The 16901-nt window shown below is 42.5% G+C and overlaps 1 protein-coding gene across 1 annotated transcript in view; it reads right to left on the bottom strand.

Annotated features, from left to right (window-relative positions):
* Positions 1-13150: 13150 nt before the first annotated feature.
* Positions 13151-16901, bottom strand: part of SETD3 (SET domain containing 3, actin N3(tau)-histidine methyltransferase) — an 87124-nt gene continuing 83373 nt past the window's right edge. Inside the window, exon 13 of the mRNA XM_070752599.1 lies at positions 13151-15235. Coding sequence (XP_070608700.1) covers positions 14795-15235 — 441 coding nt within the window. The 3' untranslated portion in view covers positions 13151-14794. The remainder of the gene's footprint in view (positions 15236-16901) is intronic.

Raw genomic sequence — 16901 nt, 5'->3', positions numbered from 1 at the left:
CCTGCAGCAGCTTCTGCAGATACTCCAGTCCAAGCCCTATAAGCAGAATGACTGCAAATCCATCATTCCAGCAGGGCAAGACAATAAATCCCAGAATAATTCCATCAAGACAACAAGCGCACACAGAAGCACACCAATAATTCAAACAATCAGAAGCAGGGGTGCAATGCTTCTGGTTCGCTCGTTCCTGTTGGTTGTCAGACCCGCCCACCCAGACGTCACCATTTGGGTCCTAATCTGCATGCGTACAGATTAAAAGGACTCAAACGGTGGCGTCCAGGCTGAGCCTCACGCTGCCTTTACGACCGGCTCTCAGATGAGTAACAGGCCCAAGCGAACCAGGAGCACTTCACCCCTGGGCAGGAGGAATGCCAGGAAGGCAGGCCACAACTCTGAACACTAGATGAATTCAGCATTTGTTCTTAACACACGCCCCTCTCAATGGCCTTTCCTTTAAACTCCATCCCCAGGTGTTCCTTGTTAAGAGAATTGAGGCTTTCCTTCCTCGTAAGCCATGCAACCCACATTGTTCTCTTCTGCATTCTTCCATACGCACCCTAAGATGAGGAAGAAATGGGCCTTGGTCTCCATCTGAACCTCCTTCCCTGCTCTGCCTAGCCTGACTTTGTCCTTCCCCAGTTTTCTCCACAGCCAATGGAGCCACTCTCCCATTCTGTCAGCTCTTCATCTTCCATCTCAGATTCAGACTCTGACAGGGGCATGACTCTAGAGCTGGTAGAATCTTTTATGGAATTATTAAATGCATTGGAAAAGACCTTGCAGCTAAAGTAGGCCTACCACTCTAAACAGTGCAGGTGGTGGCGCTCCAGCTCCTAGTCCTTGGATGAGACTGATTATCTAGATCCATATCAATCTGGTTTCAGGCCCAGTCAGAGCACTGAAACCACTTTGGTCACGCTAATGGATGAATACCTCCGGAACTGCCTGCTACCGCACGAATCCCAGCAACCGATAAGGTCCCACAGAGTTGGTCTTCTCGGGGTCCCGTCGACTAAACAATGTCATTTGGCGGGCCCCAGGGGAAGGGCCTTCTCTGTGGCGGCCCCGGCCCTCTGGAATCGACTCCCCCGGATATTAGAACTGCCCCCACCCTCCTTGTCTTTCGTAAACTACTCAAGACCTACCTATACCGCCAGGCATGGGGGAGTTGAGACACCTTTCCCCCAGGCTCTTTATATTTTATGTTTGGTATGTATGTGTTGTTTCCTTTATAAATATGATAAGGCTTTATATGATTTTTTTAATATTAGATTTGTTTCGCTATAATAGTTTTTTATTATTGTTGTGAGCCGCCCCGAGTCTTCGGAGAGGGGCAGCATACAAATCTAATATATTATTATTATTATTATTATTATTATTATCATCATCATCATCATCATCATCATCATAATCTCTGGCGAGCCCGAGATGGTGGTCATTCCACCATCTTGGTGCTACTTGACCTCTCAGCGGCTTTCGATACCATTGACCATGATGTCCTTCTGCGACGGTTGGAGGGGTTGGGAGCGGGAGGCACCATTCTTCGATGGTTCTCCTCCTATCTCTTTGGTCGGTCGCACGAGCAGAAGCAAAATTCAAGATGGGGGTGCCCAGGGAGATACCAACAGAACCAGCTCTATTACATCATCACCAAATTACTAACGGTTTTCAAGAACAGGTTAGAATCAATAGGAACCCACCTCTGTCCAGGACACTGCAGCCATCATAAATAATATCAGTTGCCAGATGTCTGATTTTTGATTACCTGTCCATGGAGATGCTACAATTGTCATAAGTTGAAAGCAATCATAAATCACTTTATTTAGATCCATTGTAACTTTGAATGGTCATTATATGTGTACACAGAGGACTACCTGTGCTTGCTCTTTTTTTGATAATAGGTCTAAAAATGGCTTTCCAGGCTTTTCACTTTTGTTAGCTTATTAGGTACAATAATTCTACTCCTCTTGTTGCCAACTGCTTGGCTGCCATCCTGACAGCTGAGCCACATTCCTGCACTCATTTAATAGCTATTTATCATTCAGTAATCTGCCCATTTTTGAGAAGGAATGAAGTTACGTGTTCTAGAAATTAGAAAAAAATTGAAAGTTGACCTTTATTAAGTGGGTTAATTGTCACCATCACAGCATGTATGAAATTAATGACCAAAAAGTAGAATTTCTGAGTTTCAGAAGAATAGGTTAATATCCAAAAAAAGGAGAAACGCTGACCTTTTTGACACATGTCAGAAGAAACAGCCACCTTAATAAATTACTAAACCATCACTAGCATACAATCACTTAAATTAATTGCTGTAAGACATCCCGGCTCTATATTAAACATTACAATTATTCTCAAGACTTTTCAGCAGTTAGGTTTTGGAAGGCGGAGTCATTTTTTCAACTGCATTGCCCAATATATAAATCTATTTCATTTATTAGGGATAAAATTAAGAACTCTATAAAAGGCACAGGAAAAACTATTAAAAGATCCATATTTAAGAATAAAAGAACCATTGTACCTACCTGAACAGTCTTCTCAGTGCACTGGAAGGAGAGTCCAATATGGGTTATTCTCAATCCTATTGGTCGAGACTGAGTTTAAAATTAACATAATATTAGGCACCGCCCCTTGCCTGCCCCCAGCGAGCTCAGTTTTAAAAACGAAAGGTAATATAATCCAACACAATTTTATTGAACCAACATATAAATCTATGTAACATTAACCAAAACCAACCGAGCCCAGCTTCCCTGAAACAATCTAATGCTGGGTGGGTTTGGACTCTCCTTCCAGTGCACTGAGAAGACCGTTCAGGTAGGTACAACGGTTCTTCTCCATTGCATCTGGAAGGAGAGTCCAATATGGGATATACCCAAGTTCCAATTTAAATGGGAGGGAGATTGTTAAGTCCGGGTAGCTGGAGAGGAACACACCCTCTGTAATACCCTTCTCCCAAAAGATGCCTCAGCTGAAGCATAGGCATCCAGTCTATAATGTTTAGTGAACGTAGAAGGTGTCGTCCACGTTGCAGCCCGGCATATGTCCTCGATTGAGGCTTGAGTTCTCCAAGCTGCTGACGTGGCTGCACTGCGAGTAGAGTGCGCTGTGACCCCTTGAAGGGGAGTCTGAGCTCTAGCCTTATACGCCTTCCCTATGCAGTCCCGGATCCATCGACTGATTGAACTGGGAGAAACTTTCAGGCCCATTTTTGGCTCTGCAAAAGAGATAAACAACAACTCAGACTTCCTAAAAGACTCCGTTCTTCTAATGTAGATTTTAACCGCTCGTCTAACATCTAGTTTGTGCCACCTAAGTTCCGTAGGGTGGCTTCCGTGTGAGCAAAAGTCCGGCAAGATCAGCTCTTGTTTCCTGTGGAATAACGAGTTGACCTTAGGAAGAAAGGTTGGGTCCAAACGTAGGACCACCCGGTCCGGATAAAAGATGCAAAGGTCTGGTCTGGTGGATAACGCAGACAAATCCGATACCGGTCTGGCTGATGTGATAGCCACTAGAAAGGCCGTCTTGATGGAAAGAAATTTGAGCTGGATGGATCTCAGAGGCTCAAAGGGTGGACCAGTCAGAGCCTTCAACACTAGGGATAAGTCCCACGTTGGAAATTTATGTAGTGGTGGAGGGTGTTTGTTCATAGCACCCCGGAGAAAGTCCCGTATCCAAGGGTGAATAGTCAAAGATCGGTATTCTGGTAACCGAATAACGGTAGCCAATGCCGCCACCTGCCTCCTAAGGGTGTTAGGAGTTAGTCCTTTTTCAAGGCCCAATTGCAAAAATTCTAGTACAGTAATTATTTGAGCCCTTTCCGGTTCCATACCTTTTCCGTTGCAGAACTTACAAAAGGCCGACCACGTTGCCTGATAAATCCTGGACGTGGATGGCCAGCGGGCAGCCTGTATTGTGGCTATGATACTGTCCGGTAAACATTGCTCCCTCAGCTTGTTCCTTTCAAATGCCAAACGGCTAATTGAAACCATTGCGGGTCTGGGTGACAGATTGACCCTTGACTGAGTGAGATTATCTTGTCCGGAATCCTCCAAGGTGGGGAGATCGACAGAGCCACCAAGTCTGAGAACCACGGGCGGCGTGGCCAATGTGGTGCAACAAGCAACACCTCCGCTTCCTCCAGTAGAATTTTGTCTATCACTCTCTGAATCAAATTCGTTGGAGGAAATGCGTATAAGAGGCCGCATGGCCAGCTCGACCTCAGGGCGTTGGTTTTCTCCGCCGTGGGTGAATGGAACCGAGAATAGAACCTGGGGAGCTGTGCATTAGTGTGAGAGGCGAACAAGTCCACCAGCGGTGTCCCGAATCGAAGAGTGATCTTGTGGAACAACTGTGGATCCAGTCTCCACTCCGTGGGGTCCAAGGTGGTTCGGCTTAGCCAGTCGGCCTGAACATTGGTGACGCCTGCTATGTGCTCCGCAGATAGAGAAGCCAGGTTGCGTTCGGCCCAATTGAAGAGAGCCATGGCTTCCCTCATGAGGCGTGGTGATCTCGTGCCCCCCTGGTGGTTGAGGTAGGCCTTTGTTGCCACATTGTCCGTTAGGACTAACACGTGTTTCCCTTGAACCAAAGCCACAAAATGTTGGAGCGCTAAGAACACAGCCCTGAGCTCCAGGAGGTTGATGTTCACAGGGCTGAGGTCCTCCTTGGTCCAAAGTCCTTGTGCCACATGGAGGTCTATGTGCGCGCCCCAACCCGACAAACTGGCGTCTGTGGTCATGACGACCTGATCGTGAGTCTGGAAAGAACACCCCTGAAACAGGGCCGGGGAAGTCCACCAGGCCAAGGATGTCCTGACCTTCTGCCGGAGCCTGATCTCTTTGTTTGATTGACTCAGTTTTGCCTTCTGGGCTGGAAGCAGAAACCCTTGCAATGGGCGGATGTGATGCCTGGCCCACGGCACAATCCCTATACACGAGACCATGGTCCCCAGCACCTTGGACAATAGGGCTAGGGAGACCTTCCGTTGCCTCTGGATGGAAGTTATCAAGGCTATGATGTTGTCCTGCCTGTCCGGTGAAAGTGACACGATGTTCGTAGTTGTGTCTATTACTGACCCCAGATGCAGCAGCCTTGTAGAGGGATTCAATTGGCTCTTGGGAATATTGATTGTAAAGCCGTGTTCCTCCAGAACCCTCATTGTAAGGTGGAGGTCTTGGTGCACCCCTGCCTGGGACTTGGACAAAATGATTATATCATCCAAGTATGCCATCAGGCGGACGGACTGCGTGCGCAGATGCGCTGTAAGCACATCCAGCAACTTCGTGAAGGTGCGAGGGGCTGATGACAGGCCGAATGGCATGGCCCTGTACTGATAATGTGTCCCCTCTACACAGAATCGTAGATACTTGCGGTTTGGTGGGAAGATCGGCACATGCAGATAAGCCTCCTTCAGGTCCAAGGAGGTAAGGAAGTCCCGAGGGCGCACTGCCGCTAGGATGGTATGCAGAGTGTGCATCCGGAATCTCCGGTAAAGAATGTATAGATTTAACTGTTTCAGATTTAGAATTAAGCGACACCCCCCCCCCCCCGATGCCTTGGGGACTATGAACACCATAGAATAAAATCCCATGCCCTCTGCGTGCTTGGGCACAGGCTCTATGGCCTGAATCTCCAGGAGGTGGCTTATTTCTTGGTGTAATTCCTTCCTTTTGATAAGGTTTCGTGGTCTTGGACAGTGTAGGAATCGGTTGGGTGGGGGCTGAATGAACTCCAACCGTCGTCCCTGTGTTACTGTAGATAGTGCCCATTTGTCTGAGGATGTGGCACGCCAGGAAGTACTGTAAAGGTGGAGTTTCCCTCCTACTGGCTGTGTCATGGTAAAGTCATTTGGGGCGTTTAAAACCCCTCTGGCTGGAACCTCGAAATGGGCGTCTAGTTGGTTGATATCCCCTTGTCCTGTCTTGAAATGGCGCTCGGTCATTTCTGTAGGTATTTTGGTTGAAATTGCCCTGAGAGAAGGGCCGAAATGCTTGGTTTGACCATGAGGTGTCCCAGCGAAAGGACTGGCGCCGGTTGTAGGGATTATTGCGGCGATCTTGTCCCCTCTTGGACCTTGGAAGTATCTTCCGTTTGTCCTTGTCCTCTATGAGGACTTTTTCCAATATGTCTCCAAAAAGTTGAGACCCCTGGAAAGGTGATGAAGCTAGGCGCCATTTTGATTTAGTGTCTGCTTGCCAGCTGCGCAGCCACAGCAGTCGACGCGATGCAAGGGTGGCGGACATCCCTCTCCCCGCGAACTTGGCAGCATGTAAGGTGGCGTCAGCAGAAAATTCCACCGCTGCCAACAACTTGCTAAGATCCTGGCGCATTCTCCCTTCCTCGGGCCCCAAGCGAGACAGCATATCCTCAATCCATACTATGGAGGCTCTATTAAAAAAGGAAGCAGCTGCTGCTGCGCGGAACCCCCAACCAGCCATCATATGTGTCTTCCTCAGAAGTACCTCGGCCTTCTTGTCCTCTGGCTTCAAGTTGTCTCCCATCTCAGCAGGAACCAGAGCGTTGGAAACCAGTGTTACCACCGGCTGGTCAATAGGAGGGAACTGAAGCAGGGCCTCTACTTCATCGTCAAAAGTGTAGAATTTCCTTTCTACCACTGATGGTCCCTGGGCCGCCGCCGGGTACTGCCATGGCCTTTTAATGCTTTGTACAAAGATCTCTGATGCCGGGACATGGTCTGTTTCAGGCTTAGGTTCCTTTAACAGAGTAGAGGATCTGGATGGTACGGCTTGTGAAGGCTGAGCTGGATCCTTTAACTCCATTGTCTGCTTTGCCGTATATAATAGTGTCCTGAACGAGGATTGTTTAAACAGACCCGCCACCAGCGGCTGTTCTGGAGGTTTTTCATCCTCTGACATGTCATAGTCCTTGTCACTATCTTCCATTAACACTGGCTCTTCAGTCACAGAATCCAAACCTGAAAGGGGCGGTGCAGACCAGAGATCCCGGGTTGTGGCCTGTCTTGGCGGTTGAGGCCCCTGTTGTGCTCCAACTGCTATGCCCTGTGAGTAGGCATTAGTAATTAGCTCCTGAAGGGCTGGTGACATATCTTGCCACGTATCTGGCTGAGCCCTGAGTCCCGCGGCTGTAGGTGTGAAGGTAGCCGCTGGAACCGCCTTAGGTTGGGGGGAGCAACCCCACACCGATCTTTCCTGGCCCGCTGAGCCTGGCCTACTTCTAGGATTGTGAAGCAGGGGCAACGCTTGGTGGTCTGGAGACCAATCTATTTCAGCCCTGGTGTCCCCATGAGCTCTTGGGGGCGTTGGACCGAGAGCCTGCCCAAACCCCAATGATGGTCCAGCCTTAGCTAAAGGAGCTGAATTAAGGACTGCTTCTAACTTTTGTTCAAGGGCTTGGATTCGCCTCTCGGCCTCCTTGATGGCTGAGGAAGAAGACTGTGAAGATTTTGCCTTTATCTTCCCCTTATCTTTGGGCTTGGGCAATGGGGTAGTAGGGAGACTTGTCTCTCCGCTGCCTTTCGCTTCCATATTACTCACAAGTAATCAGCAACCACAGCGAAATAGGAACTGAGCAAACACGGAGCTCTGACACTTCGTTTGCTGACAACTGATCCACAAAATGGCTCCCCGTGTCTACTGTGCAGTGCGCCTGCGCCTCCCAGCCCCCCGAGCCATTCCTCGCGCCTTTTTTAAAACGGCTCCTGAGGAAGAATACAGGGGGGGGGGTTCCCGCCAACCGCCAAAATGGCGGGCACGGTGTATAGCCGTTGCCAATAAGGGGACTGAGGAGGAGCGCTGAGCCCTCACTGTCCCCTCCGCCAGCCTTGATCAAGGAAAAAGAAGGGGAATCATGCTTCCGCATTCCCCAGGCTTTTGGGCGGCCGCCGAACAGATGGGAGATCGGCCGCCTTCCGTTCAATCCACATTCTGCTGTCAGATCGGCTCCGCGATTCTCCGCTGACTACGCTAGCCGCAAGGAGCCTGTGGCTCGGCCGCTGAACATATGGTAGGCGGATGCTTTGAAGTCTGCCGCTTTTTTTCCGAGCGGAGGCTGCGGCGGTTGCGAGCGGCTTCGGGGAGCTCCAGCCTCGTTGTGAGGCAATATACATGTCATTTTCGGGGGACTCCGTGTCCCCAAGCCTCCCAGTGGGGAGGGCGGACCCCACCACCTTCGGCTTCCAGCCGAGTTTGGCCACGGAGGCCAGTGACCCCAGGCTGACACCCCTTCGTGGGACGGTACCCTCAATGAGGGAAGAGGTCTCCTGGGGGAATCTCGATGGGGGTGCTGCCCACGGAGGGCAGAAACCCCTCCCGGTCTTCTGCAGCACCTGTGGAAACAGCAATAAAAAGAAGAGAAGACAGGTTAGACAAGTTAAAACAAGATAAAACCATTAAATTAAACTATTTCTTTATTACAACTAAACTCATACGTCTCGTTACATGGACTGTTTTTTTAAAACTGAGCTCACTGGGGGCAGGCAAGGGGCGGTGCCTAATATTATGTTAATTTTAAAAGTCAGTCTCGACCAATAGGATTAAGAATAACCCATATTGGACTCTCCTTCCAGATGCAATGGAGAATGGTTAATTTCATAAGCAACCTGAAGCAGAAAGGACAAACGAATGTATCATTGGCAGCAACGTGACTTTAAATACAAATTACTATTTCTTCATTAGGAATAAAGGAGGGGATTCTACAGCAGAAAATTCTATATTTAGGCCGCTTCATTTGCCTATTTCACTATCAGCATATATACAGAATTTACACACTTTTCCTGGGAGAATTGAATTTCTGTGTAGGAAATATTATTCAAATGGATTTTTAAAAGCTATCATCTTAATGAATATTCTGCTGTTTTTCAAGCTGTTGTTTTAAATAGCTACTGGCTTTTCTTTTTTCACCTGCTTTTCTTACCTTATTTGTATCACATTAATACTTTGTGTACTTTTGTAAAACAATTAACAGCATCACAAAAGGAAATATTTAACATCTAGCTATTCCTTGTTACGTAAATCCATAAGAAACCAAGATACAATATTGCAGAAACACTGAAAAAGCTGAATTTCAAAATCTTATAATACATTTAAGTTATAAGTGAAATATGACTTAAAACCAAAGCAAGTTAAAGAATATATTTAAATGGATGCAGAAGTTGATCATTGTTACTTTGATACCACAGTGAGAATTTCAATGGAAAAATAACATGAAATTTACCTCGAACGGTATAGTAAAAATAAATTGGTACAAAATGTTTTGCTACCGATATATCACTTCAGATTTGATTGCTAAAAGGAGCAATTCCTTTTATAAAAAATTCTGGAAATGTAATGCAGATTCATTTATACCATATATATTGGCAATTATATAAACCTCAAGATTATAAATGATCTACTGTAACATGAGATATTCTGAAAATTGCATCCTCACTCCATCCAAATAGATATTTTTTTAAAAAATTAAATTTCATTAAACCCTACATTCCTTGAATTAGTTTTGTATATTTTAATAGCTATGTTTTTCATTGAAAAATACCTTTGATCTCTTGTGTAATAATACTAACCAAACAGTGGGAAATACCTTAATGTCTAAAATTATTTTATATTTAAAAAGTAAATCTGATGGTAGAATTCAAATATTTGGAAATCATTTTTAGACTAGTTTTTACATGCAATTTTACCACCTCTAAAATTCAGATTTTAGAATGAGTTGAATTGTGTTACTACAGTTTAATAGACTGGCTTTAATTAGAAAATTGATATAAAATGTCTTGCATATTATAAGTTTTTAAAGATATAGTAGTTACTATATCTCAAATTAAGTACCTATAGGCTTATATTTTACAGTTTATATTTTTATCTGTGGTACCTAACTTTTACACTTGTAATTGTATTATCCATTTTCTGCATATCACAAATAAATAAAATTTCAACCTGAATGAAAAATTAACCTTTGATTTCCAAAGAATAACTATCTTACGCATAGTGAGTGCAGTCCTGAGCACCATTTCTATTGTTTTTTTGCTTTTGGACCAAGACAGTTACTAATTTATATAGTTTTTAGCTCAGCGGCATTGTTCTACATTTGTCTATCATACAAAGGGAAACTTTTATATCAGTATCTGCCTTTCTGAAATTGTTTCATGTTTGTACGATACTTTATGAATGCATTATTGTGATCATATTTTGATTATGACATGCATCCCACCTGAAATTAGAAACATAATTTTTTCATGTTTTTGCTATAATTCCTGTATTTCTTCTTCATTGGTTGTCTTGACTGGCGTTGATTGGAGATGTAGACAAAAATATCTGGAGCATATCAAGATGGGAGGTATCTTTAAAATGTCTAGAACACAAGTGTCAAACTCTCAATAGCGTCATATTGTGATGTATCGCGATGGTTTTTGCCTTTGCAGAGCTTGGGTAGGTGTGGCCTGTATGTGATTCATATAGCCCATAGGCTGAATTACTGAATTTACAGTAATTTTTCTCTTTTTCAGTTGCTGTATTTTGCCGACCTCCCCCCCCCCCCAAATACATTATAAACCTGAAACTCTAAATTTTACACCTGTGTAGATTTATTCTATAAAGTGTTTTTTCTCTTTCTGGCTAGTAATTCTTGGTTTGTAATGCCAACTTATATGAAAAACATCAATATGGGGAAAGCCCAATGTTTAGTCTTGGCCAAATTTAATGTTTATCTATGACATATATTTCTCTAATGCTTTCATGAATTTCATAATATTCTAGTGCTGTGACCAAAACTGCAGGAGTTGGCAAGATTGAATCAATGGTTGATACTGGTGGTAAACTTATTACAAATGGAACTCAGAAAATAAGCAGATGACCAGGTCAGCCACTAAGATTTTAAATCAGTATTTAAGTTATCATAAATGACACATGTATAATAAAATGCCTTTAAATACATTTACTTCTAGAAAAGTTGTGTTATGTTTCTAACATGGCAGAATCCAGAACTGAATGACTTGTATTTCTTATTTGAATGGTAGGGTTTAAGTACTAAATAATAAATCAAGAAAATTAAATACAATATACAATTTAGCTGAGTGCTAGTTCTGGTGTCTGTACCTATGGAGTTTTCTTGAGCATTATAGAACTGATTTGCTATTATTATTATTATTATTATTATTATTATTATTATTATTATGTCAATACAACACAGAAAACGAGATCACTATTCTGGATTTCGTATTTCATCACCAGTCGGGCGCTGCGTGATGTAGCGGCGAATTATGTTTGCCAATCCCAGTAAAGCGGCCTTTTGCAATTGACAGATGGAGATTTTGTCAATTCCGATGGTTTTCAAATGTCCGCTGAGATCCTTTGGCACTGCTGTTTATTTTTACTAATTATTTTAGCTAATTAAAGTCAACAGAAATTGTAACAGTTTTGATATGTGTTTCTTAATGAAGGTGTACCTCATGCAACATAATTAAAAGTATTATTTATCCAATCGTGATAAGCAGCCTTAAAGATTTTTTGGAAGACATTTGAAGAATACATGTTTTCTATTTGGCAGAAAAACTTCTCTTGTAGAGATGGATAGGGAACATGACCAAGTTAATTCTTCTGGAAATCTGTAGCATTTTCCTCACATTTAATTATTAGAATTTGTGATTTTATTTTAAAGAAAAATAAAAAGGACAATATATTGTACAATAATTGTTGCTATGACTTGGGAGATACCTTACATATGTTCAGGAAAGACATCATCATGTAATTCTTTTCATTTTCTGGAACAGATAATTGATAGTTTATAAATAGTTTATAACTAGCCCAGAGTAGCCCAGCTTTATTGGGTTTCAGATTATGGTTTCTTTGAATTGCTATGATGTAGGCTGAAAGAAGATTCACCTTTTTTAAAAAAAGGCTGGAACCCAGCACCATTAAAAAAGATCTATTGAAAATCCATATGGGACAGAAATAATGATGCATGCTGATCATTATTAAGTAAACGAATCCATCTATATCGGATTGGAATTGTTTACTTAAAAAGTAAAAAAGTGATTCAGCTGCATCACTTTTTTCACTACAGTATTGCTTCCATCACCTATACTATCAGTTCAGGAAACAGATCAGTGCATAATTTGAAATTAATAATAGTAATAATAATAATAATAATAATAATAATAATAATAATAATAAAATATTCAATTTATATGATGCTTGACTCCCAGCAACTGGGAATTGCCTCTGAAGACTGTCAAAAACCCACAATTATGGACCAGAACACTGGTCCACATTGATAAATACTGTATGAACAAATAATGAAAATACATACTCAACTGCATTGGCTTCTGGACTTGATTGAAGATGGCAGGCAATATTTAATCAAACTCCCCATTTGCTAAGTGAGTATTTTATGGCAATATTGTCTCCTGTATGAATCGTCTCAAGTAATAACAGCTGACTTGTAAGTATCATGTTCTTTATAAATTCAGAAAGAATGCTGTTTATGATGGAACCTATTTCATAACTGTTTATTATGTAACCATCTCTTAAGGAAACACTCTCTCTCACACACACAGTGGTACCTCTACTTACGAACTTAATTCATTCTGTGACCAGGTTTTTAAGTAGAAAAGTTTGTAAGAAGAAGCAATTTCTCCCATAGGAATCAACGTAAAAGCAAATAATGTGTGCTATTGGGGAAACCACGGGGAGGCCCTGTTTCTTCCCAGGAGATTCCTAGAGAGGCCCCACAGAGGCTTCTCCCCGCCTTTTCCGGTTACAGTTTCGGAGGCTTGGGTTTGTAAGTGGAAAATGGTTCTTGAGAAGAGGCAAAAAAATCTTGTACACCCAGTTCTTATCTAGAAAAGTTTGTAAGTAGAGGCGTGGGATAGAGGTAGGCATGAATGAAATATGAAGAATAAAAAGTATGAAAAATATAAAATATATATTATTTAAAAACAGCTTGTTCAGTATTGAAACAAGCAAATCTCTGGGAAATGGGAGTAATTTACATAGAAAAAAAGAAATTTGTAATCTTTGTTTTATTATTCGATTCTTATAGTTTCACATTTGACACTTAATTTGTGTACCACCTAAGACCAAATCAGCTACTGTGAAATAAAACTATGGCTAATGTGCAATAAAGTATGTAATAATTTCACACAAACGTTTCTATAAGATGATTCATACAAAGTAAAAAATTTGCATATATTTGTTTATTTTGGCTTCTGCTAATCTTAGGAAAATACATGGAGTTATATTCATTATAACTGAATTTCCAAACTCATACACTAAAGGTTGAATTCTTTTTTTTTCTTTCAGAGACTAAGCAAAGATTTTATGAGCTTACTTGATAAAACTGCTCCTATATCCTTTGAAGGCCATTTTCAAAGCAGTGAAGGACAAAATATTAGTTCTGCTTAAAATTGCACAGATTAGAAATATAACTCAAAGAAAATGCATTAAAATTGTGATGTTTCAATTTCAGGTTTCTTTGCTTTGGGGTTCCAGAGCTTGGCCTATTCTGTCTGGGACCTTAAACATTACATTTTTAAAAGATAAAGTGACAAGGGTGCACTTAAAAATATACCAAAATTAGAAGAATTTTGACATATTAAGAAACTGTTTCACTCATCTCTGCAGTTAAACACTGCTGATTATTTGTGAATGTCAAAACTCAAGACTACGCTCTAAAAGAACAGACTTTAAAGATCCACAAAGCCAAAAATATTGTTGCATATTAGGAATTCACAAGATGTATTTTGGGGGATGGAACATTCTAAGATACATAAAATATTTTCATTTTTCTTCTGGATCAGGCTAATTTGTGTATTTTGGGTGTGATCTAGCAGTCTTCTGAAAATAAATCTCCTTTAACTCCCCTAAAACTGCAAGCAGAAATTTAGAATTAAGTGTACAACTTAGCATGTTAAGCCATGCAGCATTAATGAAAAGTAGCAGACACATTAGTAAGGTTTCACTTTTAATATTTTTCTTAGTCAAAAGTGTTGCTCTGAAAATCTCTTACTTATCTGAAAAAGCTGGGGAGCAATCTCACTTTGAACAACACAGTTTAAAGGCATGGGCTGAATGATCCACTTTCACTTTTTTCTTCACCAAATATAACAGTGCCATTTCAAATAATAAAAGTTACACCTTAAAAATAAAGTGGAGGATGTACCACAGTTGCAAACTTTGATTTTTTTGGGGGGGAGAGGGGGGGAGGAGAAAGGAGGGGCAAAGAGGGAGAGTGAAACTTCTCATACAGTAAAACAAACCACAAAATAAATCAACATTCTTAAAAACCACTATAATTAGAATAAAATAGTTATTCTTACTGATATTTCAAACCTAATAAAAATAAGATTGCCACATTACTGTTTAGGGAGCAGCATATCTGACTCTTTCCCAGCTTTTCAATCTTGATATCCATTCCCTATTCTCTTCTGCTTTCAGTTTTTAGCAAAAGCAAATCCTATCACTTCCTTCGGCAACAATCTTTGAATTTTAAAAGTCAGAATAAACAGAACAGAAAAGCAGCACATGAGGTTGACCTCTTCCCTAGGAAGTATATGGATTTTCTCAACTAAGGACTGCCCAATGTTCCAATGGTATTTTTCTCTTGCCCTATTCCTGGATTCCAAAAGCAAGATGGCAATCTTAATAGAAAAGGGATGCTAAATCTTTTAAATAACTTAAAACTTTTTTTTTCTTGTTAAAAAGCACCCCTCATTCCTCTGCAGAAAGAAATGTTAAGAAAACACCAATGTAAATTACTGTTCAAAGAGGAGAATAAGAACACCTGCTAGTTTTCCATGTCACAATAAAATCAGAATGATTTAGAGCTATTCCTTAACCTCATCAGTACTGTCTGAAGAAGATTCTTTGGTATCCTCAGTCTCTCTGCTGCTTTCTTCTTGATTTAGCTTTTCATTTTCCAATTTGGTCCTATTAAGCAAAGAACTGTCCCCATTCACAAATCCATTTGCTTCTGCACCAATGCTTTCCTCAATCTTTAGATCCTGTGGCTCCTCTGTCTCTTCATCCAAATTTCTCAGGACAATTGGGAGGCTGGAGTCTGCCACACTGTTCTCCAGCAAGGCAACATTACTTTCTTCATATCTGGGGAGGGGTGCGTCTTCTGCCATTTGTTTGCTATAGTACTCTCGATTAGCAATGGCACTTCTTATTGCTTTCTCCAAAATTTCTTTTTCTCCTAAACGCAATTTAATAGCCATAGTTGCATTACGGGTAAGGTCTTGCGTTTCCAAAATGAATTTGTCATCCTAAGGTAGAATAACAAACATGAAGTTGTTAACTCAACCTTAAGCACAAAACCAGACATCAAAACCATTTACGTAGCAATGATATCAAATGGAAAGGGTTCTTCTTTATGGCTTAGAGAAAAAAGTAGATCACTGCTTCAAGAACCTAGCTATTCCAAAAGTGTACCTTTGGAAAACACAACTGAATAGGGTGGTTGTCTTGATTGTTTAGACCAGGGGTGTCAAACTCAAGGCCTTGGGGGCCAGATCTGGCTGGCAGGATGCTTAGATCTGGCCCATGGGGCCGCTCTGGAAACAGTGAAGGAGCAGCCCACGGTGCCTCTGCCAGCAAAATGGAACTCAAGGAAGCTGTGCAAGGCTCACCCAGGCTCCATTTTTGGCTGTGATGGCCTCCTGCAGCCCTCTGCCAGTGAAAATGGAGCCCCTTGGAGTCCATGTGCTCTGTTTTCGGTGGCAGAAGGCTGCAGGAAGCCATCGCGGCTGAAAACAAAGCCTTGAAGAGTGATATCGAGCTGGCCATGCCTCCTGCCCACCCCCCACCAAATTCATTGGGCCGCATCAAGCATAACCCTGATGCGGCCCTGAATGAAATCAAGTTTGATTCCACTGATTTAGACTGTATTGCAATTATAATGAACAAGGGGCAGTCATGAAATAAGACAATATAAAGATACATTGCTCCAAGTGTTCTGGACAAGTGAGAATCGGTATAATCTTTAACGAAAGAAGATAATATTCAGAATCTTGAGAGTTAGCAGAAATCTAAAAAAATGAATGTTTGAAATGCAAAAGATGTGTTTTATGTGCCTAGAGGAAAGCTTCAGGGTAATAGCAATAACGCTTAGACTTATAGTATATACTGCTTTACAGCCTTCTCTAAGTGGTTTACAGAATCAGCAGATTGCCCCCAACAATCTGGGTCCTTATTTTACTGACCTCGGAAAGATGAAAAGCTCAGTCAACCTTGAGATGTTCAGAATTGAACTCCTGGAGTGAGCAGTGAGTTAGTCTGCAATACTGTATTCTAACCACCACCACGGCTCTGAGTGGGTATGAAAAGTGGCTATCGCATTCAGAACTTTCAGGCCCGGCTACAGCACGGAAACTGCTTTGGTCGCATTGATGGATGATCTCTGGCGGGCCCGGGACAGGGGCTTGTCCTCTGTCCTGGTGCTCCTTGACCTCTCAGCGGCTTTCGATACCATCGACCATGGTATCCTTCTGCGCCGGCTGGAGGGGTTGGGAGTGGGAGGCACTGTTCTTCAGTGGTTCTCCTCCTACCTCTCCGGTCAGTCGCAGTCGGTGTTAGTGGGGGGTCAGAGGTCGACCCCGAGGTTTCTCCCTTGTGGGGTGCCTCAGGGGTCGGTCCTCTCCCCCCTGCTATTTAATATCTACATGAAACCGCTGGGTGAGATCATCCAAGGGCATGGGGTGAGGTATCATCAATATGCCGATGATACCCAGTTGTACATCTCCACCCCATGTCCAGTCAACGAAGCAGTGGAAGTGATGTGCCGGTGCCTGGAGGCTGTTGGGGCCTGGATGGGTGTCAACAAACTCAAACTCAACCCAGACAAGACGGAGTGGCTGTGGGTTTTGCCTCCAAAGGACAATTCTATCTGTCCGTCCATTACCCTGGGGGGGAATTATTGACCCCCTCAGAGAG

The sequence above is a fragment of the Erythrolamprus reginae genome, chromosome 1 (assembly GCF_031021105.1).
Source record: "Erythrolamprus reginae isolate rEryReg1 chromosome 1, rEryReg1.hap1, whole genome shotgun sequence".
In the NCBI taxonomy this organism is placed as follows: domain Eukaryota; kingdom Metazoa; phylum Chordata; class Lepidosauria; order Squamata; family Dipsadidae; genus Erythrolamprus; species Erythrolamprus reginae.
This window is presented reverse-complemented; position numbering and strand designations above follow the sequence as displayed.